This window comes from Siphateles boraxobius, unplaced genomic scaffold (genome assembly GCF_051911475.1).
Source record: "Siphateles boraxobius isolate OS27281-9 unplaced genomic scaffold, OSU_SipBor_1 17, whole genome shotgun sequence".
Lineage (NCBI taxonomy): Eukaryota > Metazoa > Chordata > Actinopteri > Cypriniformes > Leuciscidae > Siphateles > Siphateles boraxobius.
In genome coordinates, this window is record NW_027508777.1 from 10,195,528 (window position 1) to 10,221,748 (window position 26,221).

Sequence of the window (26,221 nt, forward strand, 5' to 3'; positions counted from 1 at the left end):
CTCATTGTTGAGGTCAAATTTACCCTAATTGGATTCAATACAATTCACAAAAAAATCACACTACAAAAACACATTCCTCTGGTAAAAACAGCACATCTTGAACACTGATACCTCTCACACATTCAATAAATAAATAAATAAACAAACAAACATGAGAACATATGATTCACAGTTTTCATAAAGTATTATAACTTTTTCAAAGGTTAGCTGAACATTTGTTGACCATTTGTGACCCAATAGTGGGAACATTATACAGTAGGCCTATGTTATAGCCTACAATTTATTTCATCTTAACAAAATTTTTAAATCTCAAAGCGAAAAAATCAAGGAAAGCAGAAATAAGGCAGCAAAAAAATCCAGTTTACATACAAATTGTAATTAATAATTTGTATGAAATTACTTAAACGCATATAACATCCTGCCCCCATTCAAATGTGACAAATTGCCCTGACCTGACATTTCTGGACAATATCCTTAAAAATTGTCAGTAAAAATAAAACTTCATTATAATTGGCCTAAAAAAAATTAATAATATCGACATTTTAGCTTGACGTATATAATTCACAAACATTATTGTAATTTAAGGCAGTCTTGAGTGAAATAGGACTATTTTTACAGGTGTTTTTGAGAGTTTTGGGACTGGACTGCGCATTATGTATTGGCGCCCCCTGGTGGAAGATCGGAAACGTCAGGCCGCGCACCTCAACAACAGCAGCTGCGCACAGCAACGGTCGAAAGTACTTCCGGCGGGTCAGCGTCGCCTCTTAGAAAAGTTACTATTTCCCCGCAGACTTGTCCTCAAACCGAAAATACCAGCCTATTTTCCGAGCAGAAACACAGCGTTCAGCAGAATGCTCTAACGCAAACAGCCCTTGGCGAAAAACAGTTTGTAATCCAACGGACTTTGTGCAGCGCGCCAGAGTGTGTGCTCGAGCGAGAGGAAGCAGTATTCAACCATCTTTCCTCTGTTGGCAATAACAAGAGCAGAGAAGGGTCCAAGTGGGGCTGCACTTCTCATTTTAAACTCTTTTTCTCTTTAACCACACACACGGCGCCGCGAGGTTGCACTTCCCCCGACCGAGACCGAGGAATATAAAGCGTCCAAACCAGGGATCGTAGCATTAACGTTAGTAGATTAGCGATTTGATTTAGTATTTCTTTTTTCATGTTTCCAACAGGTTTACCTTCCCCTAACCCCCCACCACCAGCCCAAGAGCCCAAACCGGTAGCTTCTGATGTCCACAACGACAGTAGCTTAACGTCTTCTAAGAAGAGGAAAATTAACAGTTCAGAGAAGGAAGATATTGCTTCGATATCTTCGTCTCCTAAAGCCATTTGTAATTCCTCATCCACAACATCCTGCTCTTCCAGTTCACAGCAGCTGCAGCAGCACATCCAGAAGAAGTTGAGGTTCGAGGACCCGCTGGATTTGATCGGGCTGGATGTGAAGATGGCCGAGGAGTCGTGTAACCCTGCCGAATCGTGTTCAAAGGCGAGAAATGTGTTCCTGACTGGAGGTGTTGGGCATCATGCGAACGGACTGACCAAGTCTGTGGGCTCCACCACCTTCTCCAACAGTAAACCCGGTGCTGCGAAGAAACTTGTTATCAAGAACTTTAAAGGTAAGTGAAGAATCGTTTGTCCCCCTCTTCTTTAGAAACAGGCTGTGTTTGTTTTAGTTTCTCAACTTAACGAGCTTTGACCAAAGAAATGTTGTCCAGAAATATTGCCCAGTACAGCCACGACCTAATGTAATAGTAAACAACTTTAATAGTTGGCTTATAAAAGAAAAATGCTGTGCCAGTGTCACGACTGAGATCATCTTTTAATACGCACTTTTTTATATATAGACGTTTATTAAAATCTGACTGCTTGAAACACGAGTTTCTTTTGTATCTAAATGTTTCTAAACATTCTTTCCTTTTATAATGTTATATATACATGTAATGTAAATTTTTCATATATACAATTTTTTTTAAAGTAATAATTTTTAAGGAAGTATTCATGTGAATGTTTTAACAGAAACACCAACCTCATGTTTCTGCTTTTACACTCTTAAAGTAACATCTGTTACAACTTTTTTTTCTCAAAATGAGGGATGTCAAAAATATTTTCAAAAAATAGTATTCATCATTGCTAATCATCAACATTATACTTAATTTTCATCTTTACATTTAGTCTCAGTGGCCATAATTTTTAAACTCTGAAAAAATCATGTTGCTTATTTTAAAGCATTAATAAAAGTTAATTATTGTTTTAATATACTTACAGTAAACAACAATTGTGTCAGACATATACAGCTAATACAGTGGTAAACAACTTATCTTATGCAAGGAAGTGCTGCTCTCATGAATAAGACCAGATCTGTACTCTCTTAATTATAGACTTTATGTAATTTGCATCTGTTTATGGAGGTATATAACTAGTGTAAACCAAATCAAAACCTGCACGTAATTGAAACACAACCAGATTTAGTTTCTTATGCAAGCTAACAGTACACGTCCTTTTCTTTTGTTATACTTAATCAGAAAAGCCAAAACTACCAGAGAATTACACAAATGAGACCTGGCAGAAGCTGAAGGAGGCAGTAGAGGCCATACAGAACAGCACTTCAATTAAGTACAATCTAGAGGAGCTCTATCAGGTATGCTATGTGTTTTGTGAATATATTTGTTTTGTCATTTAGTAATAGAATCTAATGTTATTTATTCCCTTTTGTCTTTCCAGGCTGTTGAAAACCTGTGCTCCCATAAGATATCTGCCAAGCTCTATAAACAGCTCAGAGTGGTCTGTGAAGACCATATCAAGGCACAGATTGACCAGTTCAGAGAATATCCTTTTCCTTGCTACACATTTATATTCAGTTTCTTGCTGTATTTTTAGGGTAACTAAGTGAAAGTAAAGAACATGAACCAGGGCTCAACAGGAAAATTATTTTTCTGCTGGTTAAAAGTTTAGATTTTTTTACTTATCCTTTCTACACTATGTAGCGTAATAATGGCCCCACCAAAAAATGTATACGTTTATTAGAAACGCATTGTACACTGGCCTTCTAATGTTTGGGGTCGGTAAGATTTTTGAAAAGTCTCTTATTCTCCCCAAGAGAAACCAAGATTTCTTTGATCAAAAATACAATAAAGACAGTAATTTTGTGAAATATTACTACAATTTAAAATAACTGTAAATAAATTATAATGCTTTTATGTTTCATTAGAAATTTTCTTAAAATGATCTACACCAAAATTGTTTTTCATTTTAAATAATAGCTAAAAGTTTGATTTGAACCCCATCAACTCTTTTGCTAAAAAACAACAATGATGGCAGCAATGGTGCAAATGAACTAAAAATATGAGGAAACATTTTGAGAAAATTGAGAAGTTCAGTCACTGGTAAATAATAAGGACTGTCTGGACATAGACTGCTAATCATAATTGTTGCCATTTAACTTAACCTTTGTCCTACGGATGCCCTAGACAGTGTTCTGTTCCTCAAGAAAATCGACAAATGCTGGCAAGATCATTGCAGACAAATGGTTATTAAAGTAGTCTACTCTAGACATTTCCTCTCTACATTTATTTTGAATAAGTTGAAAGTTGTGTTTTGTATTAAATGCTCCTATGTTTAGTTATTTACCTATTTGTAACAATGCTTTTTATACAAAACATTGTTTGTCTTTTCTTGTAGATCATGATTAGGAGTATATTTTTGTTTTTGGATCGCACATATGTTTTACAAAATTCAATGCTGCCATCAATCTGGTAAGTGTCCATTGAATTTAAGATATTGAATTTGTAACGCTGGCACTGTCACCCTTGCTGTCTTTATTTACTACCAGTGCTTTGCTGCTCCTTCCTCTGGTGATTAAAGATACCCTTGTGTTTCATCTTCAGGGACATGGGCTTGGAGTTGTTTCGTTTCTATATCATCAGTGACCTGAAGGTGCAAAGTAAGACAATCGATGGGATTCTGCTTCTTGTTGAGAGAGAGCGGAGTGGAGAGGCCGTAGACCGCAGTCTCCTGAGGAGTCTTCTGAGCATGCTCTCAGATCTGCAGGTTAGATCACCTGCTTTCTCATGTGTGCTCGAATGAATGTTCCCGGGTTTATGATGCTTTTATGGCATAATTTTGAAAAGTAATCAATTAAGTGCAAAAAACTTAAAGTAAGGAGTTTACTTGTATTTCTTACAGTCTGGTTTGTAAGAAACCAGTATTTTGTACAGTCTGGTTAATTTGGCAATGTATTTTTATATTTGCTAGGAATATGAAATATTTAGATTTATATTAAATGTTAACTTTCCCTTAGAAATGTTTTTTAAATTTGCTTAACAATAGTATATGATGCAAAACATCATGAGTAATTATGTGTATTAATAAAAAAAGAAATTAGTGACGTAATAATGTAAGTGTTCATAATTCACATTTCTGCTGAACTCTCAAAGTACACTGTCCCATTTATCTAAAAGGAAATGTCTTTACTGTAAAGTTCTTAAACCAAGAGATTAGTCAAACATATTTTCAGAATTAATCAACATTGTCACACACGCTGATGTTTTATTTAACTTCGCATTGATCATGTAGCATATTTTAAATCATTAATGAAAGTGATTTATTATACTGATTTACTTAAAAATTGCTGTTTACTTTAATACTACAGGCCAGGGTTATTTTGATTTTCTGTAAGTGAAACAAAACAGTGGCAAATCTTGTACAGCTCTTGTGAGATTTTGTCTTGATCCCTGATATCATTCAGCCCTTAAATTGTGTGGCCAAACCTGTTAGTTTTATTATTGTTGTAATCACACCTTTGCTGCTTTTATGACAGATTTATCAGGATTCATTTGAGGAACGCTTTCTGGAGGAGACAAATCGATTGTATGCTGCAGAGGGCCAGAGGCTCATGCAGGAGAGAGAGGTGAGTTTCACATCATAGTGTTGATTTTATTTATCGTTTTATCACGATTCTGCGATAAGTAATTTTTTGGCATGTCTCATTAGGTAGAAGGTAGTTTGAAATGATACTTTGCTATAATATGGATTAGTAAAAAAAAATTGAATGATGTACTCGTCCTTGGAAATAGTTTAAAAATCATTTACACCCCTACTTGGGTATGCTGTTATTTTTTTTCTGTGAAACACAAACAGAAATTAAAAAATATTTTTCATACAGTCACAGTTCATTGTGACCATGGGCTGTTAAGTTCCAAAAAAGACAAAAAAAGTGAGGTATTCCAGGTTATTTGTTCTTGTCTTCTGTAGCCAAATGTTTTTTAAATTACCAGTCACACAGACCACTTTAATGGTGCTGTCCTGTCTGCTTTGCTCTATGGGAACTGTGATTGTATTGAAAAAAAAAATCTAATTGGAGATGTTTCACCAAATAGATAAACATTTCTTATTTATATTTTTGTGAGCTATACTTCTAATTAGATTTATCCCCTAATCATTTTTTTCAGGTGCCAGATTATCTCCATCATGTCAACAAACGTCTGGAAGAGGAGGCAGACAGAGTCATTACTTACTTGGACCAGAGCACACAGTAAGTATTCAGAGAATATGACTAATGAGAGTCCATAAATTGGGAAAAATAGATGTGAATGTTTATTATCTTAATTTGTAGAAAACCCCTCATTGCCACAGTTGAAAAGCAACTGCTTGGAGAACACCTCACTGCAATACTTCAGAAAGGTATCACCCTCATAGAATGAAAATGAATGGCATTGTATTTCTTGTTTAAATGGTTAACCATTCCTCAGAATTAAAAGTGATTTACATACGTGATTGTTTTCTTGGCAAACTCTAGGTTTAAATAACCTGCTGGATGAGAACCGTATTCAGGATCTGTCTCTGCTGTATCAGCTCTTCAGTCGTGTGAGAGGAGGCGTCCAGGTTCTGCTGCAACATTGGGTTGAGTACATAAAGGTGTGCAAGGGATACATCGAGATGACTAACAAAACCATGGCATAACACATCTGTATATTATTTGAGCATTCAGGTCTTGTTTTTTATGTCTCAGGTCTTTGGAAGCACAATTGTAATCAACCCAGAGAAAGACAAGACGATGGTTCAGGAGCTTCTGGATTTCAAGGATAAAGTCGATCACATCATCGATGTTTGTTTCATGAAGAACGAGAAGTTTGTAAATGGCATGAAGGAGGCCTTCGAGACCTTTATCAACAAACGGCCGAACAAACCTGCAGAGCTCATAGGTCAGTTCGCAAATGTTGTTTTCCCACCAATCATTAGCTATGTTTCCATCCAAAAGTTGTGAACTTTTGGGCAAAATTTTATTATCACATTGAACAATTACGAATAAAGCAGCATTTCCATCCCATGTGTTCAAGAGAACAAAATCGCCACTTCCTGGGAAATTGGCGCAAAATATCTGTAATTCAAATGGAAGTTGCTGCAATTAGAGAAGCCACTGTGGCTTCCAACATCATAAATGACTTGTGTCTCAGAGCGCGCAAACAAAATTCATCTGGGTGCCTGGTGTTTGGGAATGCAATCATGTGAGACACTTCTGGGAGGGAATTAAACAAAATAATTTTTTTAGGCATTGATTCCAGAATGATGAAACCAACATTTGAGATGCTGTGCAATGCGATTGGTCTACTGCTTAGTTCAGTTATCCAAACACATCCTTTGTTGAGGCAAAATAATTTAATCAATAAAAATTGATGGTTGATTAAGCAAGGTGTGCATTAGAGTGCATATTATGGAGGTGCTTGCAGCTCATGGTCAGAACACATGCAGAAAACACGCGTGGTTACGAATTATGCAATCTGCTCTCTAATCGCTCTCGTGGTACTTTGATGTCCTTCACCGATTGGTCTGTGCAGTGCCGCTTCAAGTCGAACACACCTAATGTATTCTAGCCATGTAATAGATAAGATGGGCAAGCCGTTTATTTCAAAACTTAATTAATCAAGGGTCCGAAAAAACTGAAATAAGTTATTTTACTGAACATAAGAACTACTTGTGTAAAGGCCACAATAAAAGCACATAGAATAAACAAGTAATACGATCCTAGTGGATGAGAAATCCTATAGCTTTGGCTAAGCCACTTGTCATGTCACTTAGGGATGCAGCGATTACCGGATTTCACAATTAACCGCGCTTTAAAACGTCACGGTTAATTAATCATAAAGACTATGCTACATCGAGTGTTCTGCACGGAACGGACATTTTGTAACTAAATAAATAATAAAACTAATAAACTAATAAAACCTAGTTTTGAATGACAAAAACTATGAAGAAAACCTATTGACATTTTCGTCAATGAGTAAAAACTAGATGAAAATGTTAGATAGTGACGATTTGGGAAGCGATCCAGTCAGAACTTATGGCCTGCGTTTGTGGTAGATGCGCACATTTGTACTGTAACGTGCTGATCCACCCACTCATCATTATAAAACGTTAAACAAATGTAAACCTCTGGGAGAATGAGTAGAGCAGACATATAGATCTGAATAAGTGACGATGCAAAAAAGATCTCTATTCGGTACAGTTTCTGTGCGCACACACCCGACCCGAAGCGTGCAGCCATGCACAATAGACACCTATACAGCAGGCGAGTACTGAATTGAGCTCTCTTTCGTGTCTGAATAGACAAATACACACAACATTATGGCTAAATGTCCGTTTTGGAGAGTATTCATGTAAACTATGTCGGTTATGTCTTAAACAGTTTTGAGTGAATCGGATGTGCATCAGTGCAATTGGATCCCCATGTCATTGGACATGATCCGACGTCTTAAGTGGATAATAAACCTAATGCGGTCTGTGTCAAGCAACAAAAGAAAAAGAGAAAAGCATTCACTGTTTGTTAATAGCTTTAATAAGGATTAATTATATTCATACAAATAAATATGTCTGCTTGAAAGAATAAAGAATGATGTATGCAAGTAGTTATAAAGAATGCATATATCATTCATTGAAAAGAAGACTGTTTTACTTTAGGAAAAGTGGTTTTAATTTTTTACATTTGTTTTCTTTTAAAAGAAATACATGGTTAATATTTAGCTTACATTTAATTCAATACATCAAAAGACTTTGTGTATTCTTATTTTCATTGGGATTTATTATCCCTTTATAGTATTATTTATGTTAAGTCAAATACCAACAAGATATTGTTTTCATGTTTTCAAGTTTTCTACCTCAGGTTGAAAATAAATTTAGATTAAACTAAACGCTTAATAATTTTGTGTTCTATTTCAATCAAAGAGCCCTGCAGCCTTTGACTTAATTTGTTATTTTTAAAAGGAAAATACTGGTTGTTTACAAAGCACTTCTCTTTAATTCCAAAGAAAGAGATTGATTATTGTTTGTCATTTTATAATTTTGTACTGTGTTGTGGCAGCAATAAATAACACATTAAAATCTAGTGTTGAGTGTTCATGTGATATTATACATTAGTAGTTTTGTGAAATTAATTGATGCATAATAACCGTGAAAATCGTTAAATCGTGATTATTTCTCAGACAATAAACGTACTTACAAAATCTGTAATCGTTGCATCCCTAATGTCACTCAGTGATCTAGGCATTGTCTTATGTTGTGTTTGGACTCGTTTAAGACCTAAATAAAGATATATATCTACTATGGTTTACTAATGTTTCGCAGAGTTACAATCAAAAACATGTCGCAAAAGCATCATGTTTATACTGTTTACTTGTGCGTCTGCGGCGCTTTTTCATACTAATGTTGGTTGGTTAAGGATTAACTGATTGTTAATTTAAACAATGATCGATTATGTAAATTTAAATCCCTAGCCTCATCTGAGCACACAAGTTTATGCGCATCTTGGTGTTTCCATGCAGCATTTTTTTCATGCAATATCCAAAACTGCGCATAATAATAGGAAGATGGAAACATAGCTATTGAGGGTTTTTGTTTGATTGAGAGCTTGCAGCTGATTGGATCAAGACACATATTAATATTTGCTAATGTTGTGATTCTTATGTTCTGTAGCAAAATATGTGGATTCAAAGCTCCGTGCTGGGAACAAAGAAGCAACTGATGAGGAACTCGAGAAAATGTTGGACAAGATAATGATCATATTCAGGTTCATTTACGGTAATACAAACTTAATGCTCTAATCCAAAGGCAAAGTTTTCAATTATTAAACAACTGTCTAAGCTTCATAGACTTTCTCATTTCTCTCTTTTAGGGAAAGATGTTTTTGAGGCCTTCTACAAGAAAGACTTAGCGAAGAGGTTACTGGTGGGAAAGAGTGCCTCTGTAGATGCAGAGAAGTCAATGCTGTCAAAACTGAAGCATGGTAAATTAAAATTTTCCTTTCATGTGTGATTCTTAAACCATACCATCATGCCATAGATGTTTCAACAAACTGAATTGTTATTTTTTTGTTTTTTTTGTTGTAGAATGTGGAGCTGCATTTACTAGTAAACTGGAAGGAATGTTCAAGGACATGGAGCTGTCAAAAGATATTATGGTGCAGTTCAAACAAGTAATGATATCTTTTTTTATTTTCTTTTATTTCAGTTTTCTTTCTTGTCTAGTTACATCTTTTAAATCTCTCTTTTTGAATCTGCACCTCAGCACATGCAATGCCAAAATATTCCTGGGAACATCGAGTTGACTGTTAACATCCTCACTATGGGTTATTGGCCAACATACGTCCCCATGGAAGTGCATCTGCCTCCAGAGGTCCGTTCTGATGAATGTTGAGAAATAGGAGCTTGGATCAGATATTCTTTGTTACTTAAACACGATAATAATAATTAACCTTATTTCTAATCAATTACATAATAATTAATAAATGATATATTTTTTAATACCCTTGCCTTTACTCTTCAGATGGTAAAATTGCAGGAGATTTTCAAAACGTTTTACCTTGGCAAACACAGTGGACGGAAACTACAGTGGCAGTCGACGTTAGGACATTGTGTTTTAAAGGCAGAATTCAAAGAGGTAACGCACCTTTTTATTTTGAAAATGGCAACTGCGCGTGAATAGCAGGCTATCAGTAGCTGATCATTATATATATATATATATATATATATATATATATATATAAAACAAATTAACTACTTCTTGACTTCTTCAAAAGGCTTCTCAGAAAATTGACTGGTTACAAGAACTTTTTCTTGGTTTTCACAGGGCAAAAAAGAGCTGCAGGTGTCTCTGTTTCAGACGCTAGTTTTGCTTATGTTTAATGAAGGGGAGGAGTTCTCTCTGGAGGACATTAAGCTGGCTACAGGCATTGGTATGGATAATTGTGACAAGCAAGCTTTGTCTTGTGATTTGTCTTGTAAAATTTGTGTTCCTTTTGTTAAAAGACACCATTCCATTTAATTTTAATCTTTGTTCATAGTTAAATCTCACAGCCTTTTACAAACTTTTAAAGTGTTAAACAAATTTGACTAAAGAACCTCAGATAAATAAAAACACACTCATATTTGCAGAGGACGGTGAGCTGAGGCGGACTCTGCAGTCACTGGCCTGTGGGAAGGCACGTGTCCTTACCAAAACCCCAAAGAGTAAAGACGTGGAAGATGGAGACAAGTTCTCATGTAATGATGAGTTCAAACACAAACTCTTCAGAATTAAAATCAACCAGATCCAGATGAAAGAAACGGTACTGTCCAGCACACCTGTCATTTGATTGCTGTTGTGTGAAAGGTATTGGGCGCTTGGTCTCATCCTTGTTTGCTGTACCTCATAGGTGGAGGAGCAAGCCAGTACTACAGAGAGAGTATTCCAGGACCGTCAGTACCAAATCGATGCTGCCATTGTTCGAATCATGAAGATGAGGAAAACTCTCAGCCATAATCTTCTCGTGTCTGAGGTGTACAACCAACTTAAATTCCCTGTAAAGGTGAGATCACCGTTTTGCTTGCACAGTTAATCGAAGTTTTACTTCTGTTTGTGATGGCACATGGTAATGGATGCCGTGCAGCTAATATATAAACTGCACCCAATATAAACTGCAAGTGAGCAGCCAGGCAAAACAAGAATACTGCAACAATCACCAAGTCGTATACACAATGTAAATAAGATTTATTGTACAATGTAGACAGCTTTTTGCATTATAATAAGAGCATGTTGCACATTATTTGTGTGTCAGTTTTTTTTCTTGCTGTTAAGAGGGGCAAGTATCTATTAATGATTATACACTACTATTCAAAAGTTGTTGTTTTTTCCCCCCAAGTAAATTAATATTATTCAGCAAGAATGCATTAATCAAAAGTGACAGTACGGACTATTTCATAAATGCTGTTCTTTCAAACTTCATATTTATCAAAAGAATCCTGAAAAAAAATTATAATATATAAGAAGTTATTTTAAATTGCAATAACATTTCACAATATTCCTGTTTTTACTATATTTTTTATCAAATATATGCAGCCTTGGTGAGCATAAGAGGCTTTCTTTTCTCAAAAACATAAGCAATCTTACCTAATACCTACCCAAATTTTTCAAATGGTTGTGTATAAAAATGCAATGAAGTACTACAGGAACACCGTTTTCAACTTGATGTGTAATCTGTAGCCTACATAATGAATATGATATGCAATTTAGCAAAAATAATCAACCAATCAAAAAAAAAAGTCTCTCCAGGCTCAAGAAATTGAATTGCATCATGAAAATATAAATAATGTTCTTAATGTCACTCTAACTGGAAATTAGCCCAAGACTCACTGTACCGCATAGAACATATGCCACTGCCACTAAAATTTGCTCCATCTTTTTGCAGCCTGCTGATCTGAAGAAGAGGATAGAGTCACTTATTGACAGGGACTACATGGAAAGGGATAAGGAGAATCCCAATCAATACAACTATGTGGCTTAGATAGAGAGAGAATAAGAGGGGAAGATGAGGGATGGTAGAAATGACAGGAGGAGGATGTTCTCAGTGACGTTGTTTACTTCCCTTAGCACATGGAACCCCTTGTTCCAGTTTTTGTTCACTCTACCATCTTCACCACAGTGACCAACAACTGAATCAGTTTTCTCTTCATGGATCTGACAGGGTAGGGTGTTTTATTTCCCTCAGAATGGAATGTCCAATAAAAAAAACAATACAAAATTATTTTGTTACAATGCTTCTAAGAATTGGACTATCCTGAGCTTAAAAAGAAAAGTTATTTATTTTCAGACTCAGTTCCATGGCTGTTGTTTGTCTGTTTTTTCTTTCTTTCTTGTCTTCATTGTTAACCCATGAAAATATCATAACATTACATGTGCAAAGAAAACCAGAGCCAGACTGATTGAATTTGACCCGTTTGTTCAGTCAATGTTGAATTGGATGCCAGTGTATGAACATTGAAAACAGGTTTCCTCTTTGCCAATGTTTGATAAATTTGTACAATGAAAAGAAGGTTCAGCTGATTGGTCACAAGCGATTTATGTTCTGTGAATGTGATTTATTAATGAATAGAACAATTGAGGCTGATTGGAAATTTCACGGTATGTGCCAAGATTAGATCAAACCAAGCACTTGTTTTGTTTGTAGGAATGTTAACGCTGCTAAACACTAACTTGTACATCTTCCTTCTTTTTGTCCCTCCCTGCCTACACCTTCTCACATTTTCTCCTCTTGTTTATTTTGTATATACATTTTACACACAATTTTGATGTTTGACACTCGACTACATTGAAACTTCATTCTTTCTGTGGAAACTCCGAACAAGCACAGCAGCACCATTTTATCATCCTAGTGTTTCCAAGTTTATATATCCCTTAAGTTCTGAATTGGGCCTGTTTACTGAGAAGCTCCTCTGTGTGGCATCACTGGATCTGTCTGTGGAGATTTTGGCAGTGGTGTTTTGAGAAATCATACTAAAGTGGACAGTCGTCCAGTGTCTGGAAAAATTATGCTTGTTTTTATTGCCTCAGAATAAACAACTGTATGTGTTTCCATGATCTTGTCCCTCTAATCAGTGATTGTGATCTTCCCTAAAAATACTGGATGATAAGAAATGGATAATTGATTCTAAATATCGGGGGTAAATGAACCAAAGAAGCATCAGACATCATAAATTGGTGGTCTTTCATTAAAAAATACATTGAACAATGTTAGGTATTTTAACTAGTAATAACTACAAAACTTGACATTGTTGGATTTTTTATTATTATTTTCTAAATTAATATTGAATTTGGCTTAAAGCAAGACACTTAAGGTAAAAACCATTGTTCTTTCATTAACTGGTCAATTTTGAGATTTTGGCCTACTTTGCTTCCAAACCATCTTTTAAGTCTACTGGGTAGAAAACAATCCAAAATACACATTTAAATGTGCTAATTGTATTAGCCTTTATCAATTTTTGCCTGTGGAGTTCATATAGCCTATCATTTATCTAATTTATATAACATTTTATTCCTAAAAACATTGCGAACAATTATCTATTTTTTTCTGTCTGTTGAATTTTCTCATTTAATTATGGAGTGATAAAAAGAGATATCCAGAACATCGTCTCTAAAAACTTTTAAATCTGTCAACCAAATGAAACATGAATTTTGAACCTTGTTTTATCCAATCTATGGCAATCAGTGCATATTTAACTAGATAATGCATTTAGCAAACAACGCATAATACAAAACAGTTGTCTTAATGTGCGATGTTAAGTTTTTTTTTTACAGACTTTGAATTGATCATTATCGATAATAATAATAACAAGTCTAACATAAATTTCAAAGTACATAGCAAAATAATGTGTGTGTGTGTATATATATATATATATATTTTTTTTTTTCATGCTGTACTCCCATCCCTTGCCGTAAAATGTTTACCACTGTCGTAACTAAAACGGGAATCACCTGCGTTTAACGTGAAGCGTGGAGATAGTGCATTAAACCATCTTACACTGAAGATTTAGTTTGTATTTCTTCGTTCTATAAGATCACTTAAATAAGAGAACAACAGTGACCGATTACGATTCGCAAGGATGTTTAAAAAGTAAGCATAAGCCGTTGTCAACCTAATAACGTGACATAGTAGCTAACGCAACTTAGCATTGTTACAGTAATTGAGTAGTGTTTCGTTAGCTCAGTAGCTCCGTAGAAGTAATAAATATATATATTTAAAAATTGCATGTATATGCTTACCAGCTTAATATGGTATAACGTTAGCTTAATATGTACCCTTAATTCTATAACGTTAGCCGTTATAGTAACCTGTTTAGCTAAGTTACACTGCTAACTTGCTGTCAGCTCAATTTTATGGTTCATTAGTAATGATCCATCTTTATTCCTTGGTTTTCACACTAAGCTTTGATAAGATAACGTTACTTTTAATATTTATAACGTGAAAGATAGTAAGCAAATTGCAAAAAACGTATGTTTACATTAAGTGATGGATGTGCGGTGTTCAAGGAACCAAACTTGATATAAGTCAATCATAAAACATTTGAGTAATTATGTTATATCAGACTTCTGTACTGGACTAATTTCTTTATTTGAACAAACAGTATTTTTTGAGAAATCTGTGTCATCTGCATTATTAGATGATATATTTGCTGATTATTTTCTTTGTCTTCATAGATTTGATGAAAAGGAAAATGTTTCAAACTGTATTCAGCTGAAGACATCTGTAATTAAGGGTATAAAGAATCAGCTGTTAGATCAGTTTCCCAACATCGATGATTGGCTCAACCAGATAATGCCCAAAAAGGATCCAGTCAAAATTGTGAGATGGTAAGAGTTTCACAATATGGACATCTGTAATGCAGTACTAAAGGATTAACTAATTGTGATATTTTGTCTATGTTTCCAGTCATGAGCATATTGAAATTCTTACAGTAAATGGAGAGCTGCTCTTCTTCAGACAGAGAGAAGGGCCCTTCTATCCCACCCTCAGACTTCTACACAAATGTAAGACGGCTTTAATTTTAGCAGTATATTGCTTTCTCTGCAGAAAAAATTTTCTCAGGTGACAGAAGATGATGGAAAACTTCTTATATTACACAACCTACACTTGCAATTCAACTTGGTCAGACTATTGCCTGATACTTGCGTGTCTATGCTCCAGATCCCTTCATCCTGCCACACCAACAAGTAGATAAAGGAGCCATCAAATTTGTTTTGAGTGGAGCAAATATCATGTGCCCAGGCCTTACATCACCAGGAGCCAAACTCTACCCTGCTGACACAGACAAAGTAGTTGTATCTTTCCAACTGTTGTATTTATTTTTTTGTTTCTGAAATATTTTTCTGCACTTGAAGAATAAATCCTATTGATTTATTGTAAAGAAATAGTTCACTTAAAAATAAAAAGTCTCTTCACACAACTATTTTGTCAATGCCAAAAAAGGACACAAAAAGCACCATATTACTTTTGGTCTGTCGTTCATCACTTAAAGGAATCATATGACTTAAGAAAATGTCTTATGAACTACTTTTATGGTATATTTGTCCTTTTGAAATGTTTTGTGTAAAATGAATACCTATTTTCAATTTTCATTTTAGTTTAAGTTTTAGTAATTTTGTTATGTTATCTTTTTGATTTTTTTCCCCCTATTTTTTCTATTTTATGTTTCTTTCAGCATTAGCTTTAATAATTGTAGTACTTAAACATTTATTTCAGTTAGTCTCCAAAGCAACATTTTGTTTTTCAACTAATATTTATTTTTAATTTTATTTCATTTACTTTCAGTTACTGAAAACAATAACAACACTACCATAAATATTTGTTTTTGAGTGAACTATTCATGTAATAGATTTGATTGGTGTGTGTTGCATAGCACATGTTGTTGTCCTTAAGTATTTGTTTCCAGGCCATAATGGCAGAAGGGAAGCAGCATGCAATCTGTGTGGGAGTCATGAAGATGTCTGCAGATGACATGTGAGTGTTTTATGCATTTGTATTCTGAATCCCCATTTGATTTTAAAATGCAAAACTACACACACGTCTACAAAAACTATATATATATTTTATGATCTGCACAGACATTCTTAAATGTTGAAATGTTTAGTTCGTCTATCCTCTAGATAAGTGTTTCTAACCAGTGGGTTGCAAGACCGTTTTGAGTGGGTCAGACTTAATTCTAACCTCCAGTTTCACAGACAAGGCTTAAGTCTAGTTCCTGACTAAAATATGTTTGAGCTGTTTTAACTGAAAGCAGCTTGCACTGACATGTCTTAAAATATGTCACTGTCATTGTTTTTTTTCTAGGGCATTTTTATAAAAATTACTTAAATGTCCTATAATTGAACTAAGGCCAAATCCTTGCTTAATCTAAGTTTTGTCTGTGAAACAAAGCCAAAATGTTTTTTTCTGAAACAAGACATTTATTATGAAAGATGTGGGATAGCTGTTGACTCTTCTATTTGAACAAAAACTAGTTTGGGACTAGTTTAATAGCCTTACCTTATAATACTGTTTATTCATCAGTGTTAATTATATTCTTTATTTAAGTGGATGTTAAAGTGGGATGATCGTGTATCAACCATTTTTCAGAAATAAATTAGCTTGGTTCAAATGACTAAAACTTTGGGTTACGGCTTAAAGGCACAATATGTAAGATTTTTGGATTAAAATATCCAAAAACCACTAAAACAATGTTATATATTTTGTTGACCTGTGTACTTACATTATTCCAAATGTTTTCAGCCATGTTTAATCCAGAAAATTAGCTATTTTAACCAGTGTAACGGCCCGCGTCGTTGTGTCGCTTTTCAATTACGTCATATCTGTGTTACCCTTGATTTCCAGGTTTACTTCCATAGAAACCGTGGAAACACCAAAGACGCTTTGATATATAATGCGTTTTATTAGACAGGTGAACAGCTGTATGGATACTTTTATTGACAGAAAACTTTTCATTGTTATATAGCTCAACAGGGTTAGTCTTAGTGCTTGGTTTCCTGATTAACCGCGAGTAACGTTTGTACCGCGCCTCCGAGACAACACTATTTTGTCAAGTGGCTAACATAGCGTAATCAGAAAAAGCTTTATTTGCAGGAACAGTAATGCAGCATTTTCTACACCATACAATATATTTAAAAATTAATTGTATGTCATTCAAGATCTTCAGCTCTTATTAGTATTATATTCTAATATCAATCTAGTTTATTGCAGTTTGCAACAAGCGTCTCATAGCAGCCGCCGAGCGAACGCAGAGTAACGTTATAACATAACTTTCAACGCACTCTAATGTATTTAAGTATGATTGTTTTGACCAAGGAAAACAGCGCTGCGTTACCCCATAATTTTAATTTGCCAAATAAAGTCACGAGTAACAATTCTGTACTCGCATTTGTTTTATTATAACGAAATGAAATAATGTGAATGTAAGGGATCAACTGCAACTGTAACAAAGTTCAAGTTCAGGGAAGGAGACGGACGTTAAACGTAACTTTAATTAAATGTATTTTTAACTACATTTTAACATAAACAACAAAACGAAAGGAGCAGCAGCAGCGGTCCAAGGCTCTCGTCCCGCCCTGCTTCATACCACAGTAACATTATTAAAACTTTAATACATTAGCTCCCCCATGAACATGATTTCTGCCTGAGTCCCGTCGGATTGCTTTCCATCGGCTGTGGAGGTGAAAACGGTACCTCTCATACATTCCACGCACATTCATGACATCATCAATCTACACCTTTGTTATTGTTTTGAAAGAGTGACCTCTAGTGGTGAACCTGGCATACCTGGCAATCTGCTCTAGATTGCTTTGTGAATCTAGATTGGATTGTTTATAAAAGAAAACAATTCATGTAATTAAAATAAATAAATCAGCATCAGTTTAAACATATGACTACAGTTTTTTTGGTTATTGAAAACTAAATGATTAATTTGCCTTTCATTTGAGAATATTTTCTTGTCTCACTTTACTGAACAGAGAGAAAGTAAACAAGGGAATTGGAATCGAGAACGTTCACTATCTGAATGATGGACTATGGCACATGAAGACGTATAAGTAATGACAGACATGAGGATGCGGTGGAATCGTTTGGACCCCTTGTCACCAGGCTGCTACTGTTTACATGAATGGACTCAACTGTCTACCATGCCGAAAGCTTTGAAAACGAACCCATTTTAATGCACAAATAAAATCCGTATTCAAGTCATTCCTAACTGAAATGTTCTGTTGCTACAGTGAAAGCCGAATTGTGTTATGGTTGCTTAAAATCTATTTAAAGAATATTTGTATACTTCTCACTTGCCCAAGACAGAAAATCTTTGGTATTTGTTTCGCATCATCTAAAACAACATGACACTATATACTATGTATCATTTACAGTATGATTCAAGAATTTCTGGTTTTATAGTTTTGAACCCATTGTCTTTTTGTACTAAAAGCAGAAAACATAAATCAATGCCACTCTATGAAACTCAAAATCCCATGAGGGCCTGATGTTTCTTTTTAAATATACAAATGTCTCTGCTGCTCTACATCCACATCATATTTATGTAAATTTAAACCACAAAAGCTGATTGTTTACATCCGGATAAAAGTACACTGAAGTGGGAGGGGTTTGACTGCTGTTACAGAAAGTGTGAATACAAACAGCTTGTGGAAGACAACCCCATCTCAGTACTTAATTGAATTAGATTGAATTGAAAGCCAAAATTGAAACATATCACTTTTCTACTGAAAAAGAAAAGACAAATTCCAAGTCGTCTTCAACTGAAGAACGGGAAAGGTGAGTGAATCTACCGTCATGCTGAAATATAGGCATGCTGAAATACCCGAACTAATTTTTCTAATTATTTTAATTGTAGTGTCTCCACCATTGAATCAACGGTTCTCAACGAGATAAAATAAAGGAAGACTGCATAGATGGAAAATTTAGAAAACTGTTCATAATGCACTGTACCATAAAGTTTGTAGAGCATGAACAATTTGCCTTCTGGAAAATTGCTGATTTTGGTGTTTGGTAATGATCATAGGTCACTGCAGACTAGCTTTGTTTTTGACTGAGAAGTTTCATCGAATGAGGGTAAAAAAATAAATAGCAGGGGAAGTAAAAGCTGCCTTTATTAAACTGAATTGTATATCAGATGCAAAAAGTTATCTGAAAATGTATAATCAGAAAACCGCTGTCCCAAAATTTACTTTTTACATTTTATGGCGACTTCAAGTTACCATCTAACCCGACCTCGTTTTGAAGATGCAGTTTAAAGATTCTCCCCAATCGTCTTCTCGGTTAACTGGGAAAAGACAACAAATTGGCGGTCATAGTGAGATTGTGACTTTATCCTTTTTTACTCGGGAAGTTAATCCTTTTTTAATCGCAAATTTACTCGGGAGCTTTAAAACTTAAAACAATATACCAGCATCCATCGATCTAATCACAGATATATAATCAGTAATCGAGAGTTAAACTACAGCTGAGGTGAAAGGCAATGACCTTGTGAAAGCTGCATTTCAAAGTAAAATACTGGAGATAACGCAAAACTTTTTTTATTTTTTTATTTTTTTTTTATTATTATTTCACATTCATTATAATAATAACAATACAATACATTAAGGTTGAAGAAAAAAAAAAAAAAAAAAAAAAAAAACAGTCAAGTTACCAATAAGAAAAATAAACTTGTGACAGATTTATATCCCATGACAAAAATAGTTCTAGTGACATATTATCCATTAAAATTTTCTAAATGAATATTCATTACTGATATGCATTTCTTGTTTGTAATTAAATTAAGAGACTTAAAATAAAAATCCACCTCTATCAAAAACAACTTAAATGATGGTGAAGAATTCTGGAATTTACATTTATGGATATGAAACTTGCCTAACAAAATGTAAAGGTTTATTATAGTACATAGTTTCTTTTCTTTGTATTCAAAATAAGTGATAATGTTCTTCCCCTCAATGTTGATTTTGTGTTTTGTTTTACATAATATATAGTTCTCAAGTTCTTTCCAAGATGCATTACTGTATGAACCCATAAAACAAGTGGGTTACATTTTCAAGTTCATTTTTACAAAAAGTACATTTGTTATCAATATCAAGAAATCTTGAAATGTACATCTTAGATGGGTATATGTTATATAATATTTTTAGATGTAATTCTCTAATTTTATTTGTGACACAAAATTTAAAAGGAATAAGCCATGTGTTTTGCCAATTAACATTCATAAAAATAGCATCCCAGAAAAATTTCCCTCTAGGTATTATTTTTTTGGCATTGTAGAAACATTCTCTAATATGTTTATTAGTACATTTTTTGCTTAGAATGTCAATACCATTTATGTAAAGAATGTTAGGAGTAATGCGTTGTACATTTTGCTCTACATAGCTTTTCATTAATTCTAATATTCCACTGGGAATAGAGTTAATTACTGAGCTAAATTCTTTAAATTTTACATGGAAAGTTTTCTGTGTAAGAAAGTCTTCATAGCTAAGAAGTTGACCATTAGGGTTAAATAAGTCTTTCAAGTAGATGATATTATTATCTATCCAGTTTTGTAAATACAATGATTTGTTCCTTTTAATAATATACTTATTGTTCCAGATGATAGATTTATGTGGTGAAAAGTTGTGTGAATAACAAAGCTTCCAGGCTAACAGAGCTTGTTGATGAAATTCCGACATCTTAACTGGTAATTTAGAAATACTGTAATTACAAGACAGTAAGAACTTGAGACCTCCAACCTTCTTGAATATATTATGAGGAATAAAATTCCATAATGAATCTGGGGCTTTTAAGCATTCCTTTAACCATTTAACTTTAAAAGTATAATTTAAATCCACAAAATCCAACAGATCAAAACCCCCTTTTTTCATTTGAAAAAAGCAAAGCTTTTTTCAAATGATGATGCCTATTCTTCCATACAAATTTTACAAACATATCATTGATTTCTTTACATGTAGAATCACAGACATTAAGGGAGAGTGCTGGATACACAAATCTAGAAACTCCTTCAGCCTTAGTCAAAAGGACCCTACTTAAGATTGATAAGTCTCGTTGAAGCCATAGGTTCAATATAGTTTTAGATTTTTTCATTTTGGGGGAGAAGTTAAGTCGTTGGCGCTCTATAACATTTTTACAAACAAAAACACCGAGATATCTAATACAATTTTTAACAGGCATATTATATATGGTTTTAACGTTTGTTTCAAACAGACATAAAATTTCGCATTTAGATTTATTCAATCTTAGTCCAGAAGCAGCTGAAGATTCGTCTATTAATGCTACAGCTTTTCCAATCTGATGTTTGTCCTTTAAGAATAATGCTGTATCATCAGCTAGTTGGGTTAGTTTAATTTCCTTTCCAAAAATAGACAAACCTTCAATTATTGAGTTCTTTAAAATATGTAATGAGAGCAATTCGGCAACAATCAAAAATAAAAAGGCACTGGAAATCTTTTGGTAGTGTTTGGATGTAGTATGACACAACTGTCAATATTTTTATAAAACATTCCAATTGTTGAAATAAAATTTTGACCAAAACCAAAGGTTTGAAAGTGCTTTAAACAAAAAATAATATTCCACCGTATCAAAGGCCTTGTAAAAATCAAGAAAAACTATAAGGGAGTCATTATAAATTTTTTCAGAGTACTCTAATAAGTCAAGAACAAGCCTTATGTTGGAGCTAATATGACGGTTGGACATAAATCCAGTTTGAGTTTCGGCAATAATTTCTCCAAGAACTTTTTTTAATCTTTTAGCATATACCAATGAGATAATTTTGTAATCTATATTTAGGAGCGTAATAGGTCTCCAATTTTCTATCATAAGGTGTTCTTTTTCCGGTTTAGGGATTAGCGTTATAATACCCTGTTTCATACTTGTTGACATTTCATTCCTATCTTGACATTCTTTAAATAATTCCAATAAAGGATCCACAATAATATTCCAAAAATGTAAATAGAATTCAACCGAGAGGCCATCGTTGCCTGGAGATTTTCCTTTTTTCATTGATTGGATTGCTTCTGATATTTCTGGCTCTCCATACTTTGTGTCGGAAAGTGCGCATGGTGAATTGCATGATAATGGGACGTGGTTTGTTGTCATCTTTATTTCTCCCCACTCTGTGTACTGTGTCTACCAGGAACCCAAGTGTGGACTTTTCTTCTGGAATGATCTGGGCGATTATTTCCAGCACCTCCTTTCTCACATCTTCGTTGCTGTATTCCGGCAGATTAAGCAGACGGAGATTCCATCGTCGGCTATATCTCTCAGCCTCCTCCTGCCGCTCCTGAATTACAGTCGCTCGCTCGTTCAGCTTCTTCACGATGTCATCTGTCGCCTTACAATGCATCCCAAGGTCTTTCATATGCTCCTGCATGACAACAATCTCCGCCGTGTTCTTGTTCACCATTTCTTCAAACTTGGAGAATCGGTCATTCAGTCCGTGAATAGCTTTCAGAATATCAGCATTGGACACATTTTCCGTTTCTTTCTTCGAAATTTCAGAGTGGACCTTCTTTGGACTGGGGCTATTCAGGGGTTTCAGGAAGAGGTGAACATAAGTTTGGGAAAGCATCAGACTCCATGTCCAACATCAGTCCTCCCTTGCGTCTTGCTTCTTTTTTGGCCATATTTTCAGTACTAATCTGTCACGTTGCTAACTTCTCTATAAGCTAGCCGGTTCACTGTTTCATAACGCGACGACGGAAGAACTTCACTTTTTTCTCTTTTTTTTAGGTTAAATAGTCCTACTGTCCGTGCATAAAATACAAAGGCAACAAGTCACTTCTCAGAAAACAATCTTTGAGTCCATTAGGATAATTCTAAAAGTTTGGTAGCCTACTTGAAAAATTCACGAGCTCACAGGCAAGCGTCTACCCAGGTCGCCATCTTGGCCCCCCCTCGACATAACGCAAAACTGTTGGTAAAAGACATAGCCAGTAGCGTCATCAAATTTATCACAGAGGTATGATGATAATTTATTAAATATTAGCTGATAAAAAAATAATTTTAAATGATTGATTGTAAATATATACATTTTATACATATACATCCGGGGGCCATTTATAATATGTATTTAAAGGTTTTCATGAGCACTTTTTTGGGTCAAACTTTAGCACACAAGAGCTGCTAAAGTCCAATCTAGCTTTTAACTGTCCCATCCTTTTTTTAATAACTGTTTTTTTTAGGTGCCACCAATTCTTGCACACCTTTGAATTAGAAAAAATGTTCCTATACATGTATATCTTCCTTTAACATTCCTCTCCTTAAATTTGAAACACTGTGTACAGTACATAACATAGGCCTAGATGTAACAAGGCATACAAGGCCTTGATTTTAAATCTCTTTGCAGACACTCATTTTAAGTGTCCTTTTGGGAACTAGCAACAACAGCACATGATAATACAAAGCAGTATTACTTTAAATCGGCAAGTCACAAAGTGCAAGATGTCTGTTATTTCTGAATTATGAAATCAAAGTACCATCATTCAATATTAATGTGTTCAACATTTTCGGTAGCTTGTCAGTTTAAGAATAATAATATATGGGTTGAAACACAAAACCGAAAATGAATATTAATACATGACTTCTAACGATATGATTCTCATGTGCTAAAGATCAAACAGATGATGTGTTTGAAAATCAGATCAGGATGTGAAAAGGGTGAAACAGGAAACTCTATTCTAGAGCGAAATGAGTTCAAAAGCACTATGGACAGCGATTCAGTGACAGATGTTTGTAAAAAGGTAGTTGTTTCCCAACCTAGCTACCAATAGTGTTGTAAACTATTGTAAATATCCATGTAATAAAGAGGATTTAATGTTTTATGGGTGTTTTCATTTATTAATTTAAAAGGGTCACAAACCATTGTGTAATGAATTATAGAAACAATATTTTGATATGCAAATAGACAAGTTTCTATGCAAGTAATAGCACAAACTCAAGCGTATTTGGATTACACTTTTGAACCACATTTACTTGACTTGAACGTTTTCTTTTGCCATATAAACAGCCCTTCCCTTTACATCCAAAATATTTCCTTTTAAAAGTCACCAAAAGATTCTTAATTTTTATTCCTACCAGTCCCCCATGAAAAGTAAGAAAAATGTAAAGAATAATTAGAACACAGCTAGATAATCAGTTATCATCAAATGGATCATATAAAGTATACACTTTGCATTTTTTTATATACAATTAACCAATTTGCTGCTGAATTGTTTACAGGGGAGTTGTAGAAGTGTATACCATAAAACTTCATAAAACATCACAGTGCATATCTGATCCATAAATGTGGCATTCATAAATCTAGCAAATTTTTATTCAAAATATTATCAAGTGCACAAAATGATCCTATATTGGCTCTCATGATTAAATCATGCTCATATGCAAAGTTGCAAACCGTTATCCTTTTGCTTTTACCAGAGAACATTTTTAGCAGAAAGCAGGGTGAAAAACCCTCATCTTACACACCAGGACCAACCTTCATCGAACACAACCAGAAAGTACACATAACACATCACAGATAATTCAGCCCTGCACCCAGTATCATCAACATTCCAGCTCTGTGTCACAGAAACAGTTCCAATACAGAAACCATGAAGTCAATCAGTCATTATCAGAGTCTTTAGGAGGCAGAAATGTCAAGGAATCATGAAATTCGTGTCCATACGGCCGGAGTCTATATACGCCAAACATCAAGACCTGCATCTGGCTCGGAGACATACCTCCAAATGTGATGGCCATGTCAGAACAACAGGCCTCCACGACGTCGGCTGGGTTTTGGCCCATGCTGTCGGAAATCAAAGAGCTAGCGCTCTTCTTGTTAAAAAGCCCTTTGCCTTGCGCATCCTCTCCATTTTCAGCAAACACCCCACTGTACTTCAGACAGGTGGCGAGCTGCTTTTCTTCGGGCATCTTCCACAAGGCACGTCCTCGCTCGGGGCATTTGTCTTCATCTTTGAACATCTCTATCAGCCTCCTAACAGCCTCGTAGCTCAGCACAATCCCGCTGTCGTACTCCACATAATCCAGCTCTCCTGACTTTTCCGTGTGGCCAATGTAAAACGGCTGGCTTGAATCTTTTTCCAAAACCAAATACTTGAGGTTCTCTATAATTGCGAATGTGGTGGGCCGGGCCACGAAGAACCAGCGTAGGTCTCCGGCATTCTCATAGGCGTGTTTGATGGCTTTGCGCAGCCTGGCCCACTCATCCTGCTCCTGTAAGTCAAACGCCTCTAGAGCTTTGGAAGATTCGGACGTGTAGAACACTGATTTGTCGCAGTGTTTGCTCCAAGTGTCGTTGGCTGTCGCCCAGTGGACCAGGAGCTTGGGAGTGACCATGATGAGACAGTACACTCGAACCTGCTGGGTGAGATCAGACATCTGATTCTCTGATAACATTTCTAGTTCATCTTTGCTGATGGGTTTCAGATGATGGTGAAGATGCTGATGACTTCCTGAATGGACTCCTGTATTAAAGGTCTCAAAGTAAGTCATCACCAGGCAGAATATACCCCCTAGGATCAAGCCTTTCATAAAGGAACTGCCCTCAGACATCATGCTGGAATGTAACCCTGTAATGATAAAAATATGAATAAAGATATAATGATTAGAACAAAACAAATGGCAGTTTGTGCTCTTTTGACATATGTTCAGCAATAACAACAAAAATATTATATAACTCGAGACAGAGAGTATGTGATGAGAAACGTTGTCTGTTGAAATAACTTAAATTTTGTTCCTGGTGACAATACAAAGGTATTTTCACAAAGCAAATAGTCAAGTTTACTGAATAGTGTTTACTTCACACTCAAGAAGCTAACTTTGAAAACAACCGGCTACACCTAACTGCAAGAATACTTAATAAACGCTTAATATAAACTAACGTTACACATTTAAATCATTAATTAGATATAATCTGGATACCTTTCAAGAACGCAGAATAGTGCTCACATTTAGACGCTAACGTTATCCCTTCGCATTTAGTTCCGTACACACAACCGGAAAACAAAAAAATGTAGTCCGTTCTGGAGTCAGTGTTACCTGTCCACCTTGCAATTCATTTGCACGGAATAAAGTAAGAAAGCTGGTCGCAGTCCAGTGCGGCTTGAACACGGATGTTTAAGCGGATGTTTAATCTGAACGAAAGGCACAGTGGGAAATGTTGTTCATTTAGGCTGTCTCGCTGAGACGAACACGGTGGTAAAAACTACAAACGTCGTTTTCCTGTAAGTAAACAAGGGCGGAAATGATTTGTGCCATTTAAAAGTTTTCACTGATTATTTAACCACTTTTATGTTAATGCATATATAAATATAAAATCGACTCACTTAAAATATGATTGAATAAATTATGAATTTAATTCAAATATAAAATTTGACAAATAAATGG

General features: G+C 34.9%; 3 protein-coding genes across 7 annotated transcripts; 2 read left to right on the forward strand and 1 right to left on the reverse strand.

Moving 5' to 3' along the window:
- The first annotated feature begins 660 nt into the window (after positions 1-660).
- Positions 661-12,888, forward strand: LOC143740316 (cullin-4B). 3 transcript variants are annotated; one of them, XM_077232451.1, is made up of 21 exons: positions 737-1,126; positions 1,372-1,622; positions 2,529-2,644; positions 2,728-2,831; positions 3,463-3,532; positions 3,685-3,758; positions 3,891-4,053; positions 4,823-4,912; positions 5,454-5,536; positions 5,618-5,685; positions 5,801-5,919; positions 6,014-6,206; positions 8,971-9,075; positions 9,170-9,280; positions 9,384-9,469; positions 9,562-9,669; positions 9,820-9,933; positions 10,123-10,228; positions 10,428-10,600; positions 10,688-10,840; positions 11,720-12,888. In XM_077232451.1, exons 2-21 carry the CDS (start codon positions 1,451-1,453, stop codon positions 11,813-11,815), a joined length of 2,304 nt encoding a protein of 767 aa, XP_077088566.1. In that variant the 5' UTR covers positions 737-1,126; positions 1,372-1,450; the 3' UTR covers positions 11,816-12,888. The 3 variants fall into 3 exon arrangements, with proteins under 3 accessions (XP_077088564.1, XP_077088565.1, XP_077088566.1); XM_077232449.1 differs by having other exon boundaries at positions 661-1,622; XM_077232450.1 differs by having other exon boundaries at positions 720-1,622; positions 9,384-9,454.
- An 861-nt stretch (positions 12,889-13,749) lies between these two features.
- On the forward strand, positions 13,750-18,037 carry LOC143740317 (malignant T-cell-amplified sequence 1). Its single transcript, XM_077232453.1, has 6 exons — positions 13,750-13,921; positions 14,506-14,658; positions 14,738-14,835; positions 14,993-15,126; positions 15,738-15,805; positions 17,809-18,037. The coding sequence occupies exons 1-6, from the start codon at positions 13,911-13,913 to the stop codon at positions 17,888-17,890; spliced, it is 546 nt and encodes a 181-aa protein (XP_077088568.1). The 5' UTR covers positions 13,750-13,910; the 3' UTR covers positions 17,891-18,037.
- A 5,616-nt stretch (positions 18,038-23,653) lies between these two features.
- LOC143740318 (C1GALT1-specific chaperone 1-like) lies at positions 23,654-25,970 on the reverse strand. 3 transcript variants are annotated; one of them, XM_077232455.1, is made up of 2 exons: positions 25,874-25,970; positions 23,654-25,404 (listed from the first exon to the last, which is right to left on the reverse strand). In XM_077232455.1, exon 2 carries the CDS (start codon positions 25,388-25,390, stop codon positions 24,437-24,439), a length of 954 nt encoding a protein of 317 aa, XP_077088570.1. In that variant the 5' UTR covers positions 25,391-25,404; positions 25,874-25,970; the 3' UTR covers positions 23,654-24,436. The 3 variants fall into 3 exon arrangements, with proteins under 3 accessions (XP_077088570.1, XP_077088569.1, XP_077088571.1); XM_077232454.1 differs by having other exon boundaries at positions 25,757-25,970; XM_077232456.1 differs by lacking the exon at positions 25,874-25,970 and adding an exon at positions 25,784-25,868.
- Positions 25,971-26,221: the final 251 nt, after the last annotated feature.

What these genes read in the sequence shown, in the direction of transcription:
- LOC143740316 (XM_077232449.1), top strand. Translation starts at nt 1,166, where the DNA reads ATGTTTCCAACAGGTTTACCTTCCCCTAACCCCCCACCACCAGCCCAA. An exon ending in AAGTGCATCTGCCTCCAGAG is followed by an intron (nt 9,670 to 9,819) that starts GTCCGTTCTGAT and finishes TTTACTCTTCAG; the next exon opens with ATGGTAAAATTGCAGGAGAT. An exon ending in AACTTAAATTCCCTGTAAAG is followed by an intron (nt 10,841 to 11,719) that starts GTGAGATCACCG and finishes ATCTTTTTGCAG; the next exon opens with CCTGCTGATCTGAAGAAGAG.
- LOC143740318 (XM_077232455.1), bottom strand. Translation starts at nt 25,390, where the DNA reads ATGATGTCTGAGGGCAGTTCCTTTATGAAAGGCTTGATCCTAGGGGGT.
- LOC143740317 (XM_077232453.1), top strand. An exon ending in CCAGTCAAAATTGTGAGATG is followed by an intron (nt 14,659 to 14,737) that starts GTAAGAGTTTCA and finishes CTATGTTTCCAG; the next exon opens with TCATGAGCATATTGAAATTC. An exon ending in AAGATGTCTGCAGATGACAT is followed by an intron (nt 15,806 to 17,808) that starts GTGAGTGTTTTA and finishes TTTACTGAACAG; the next exon opens with AGAGAAAGTAAACAAGGGAA.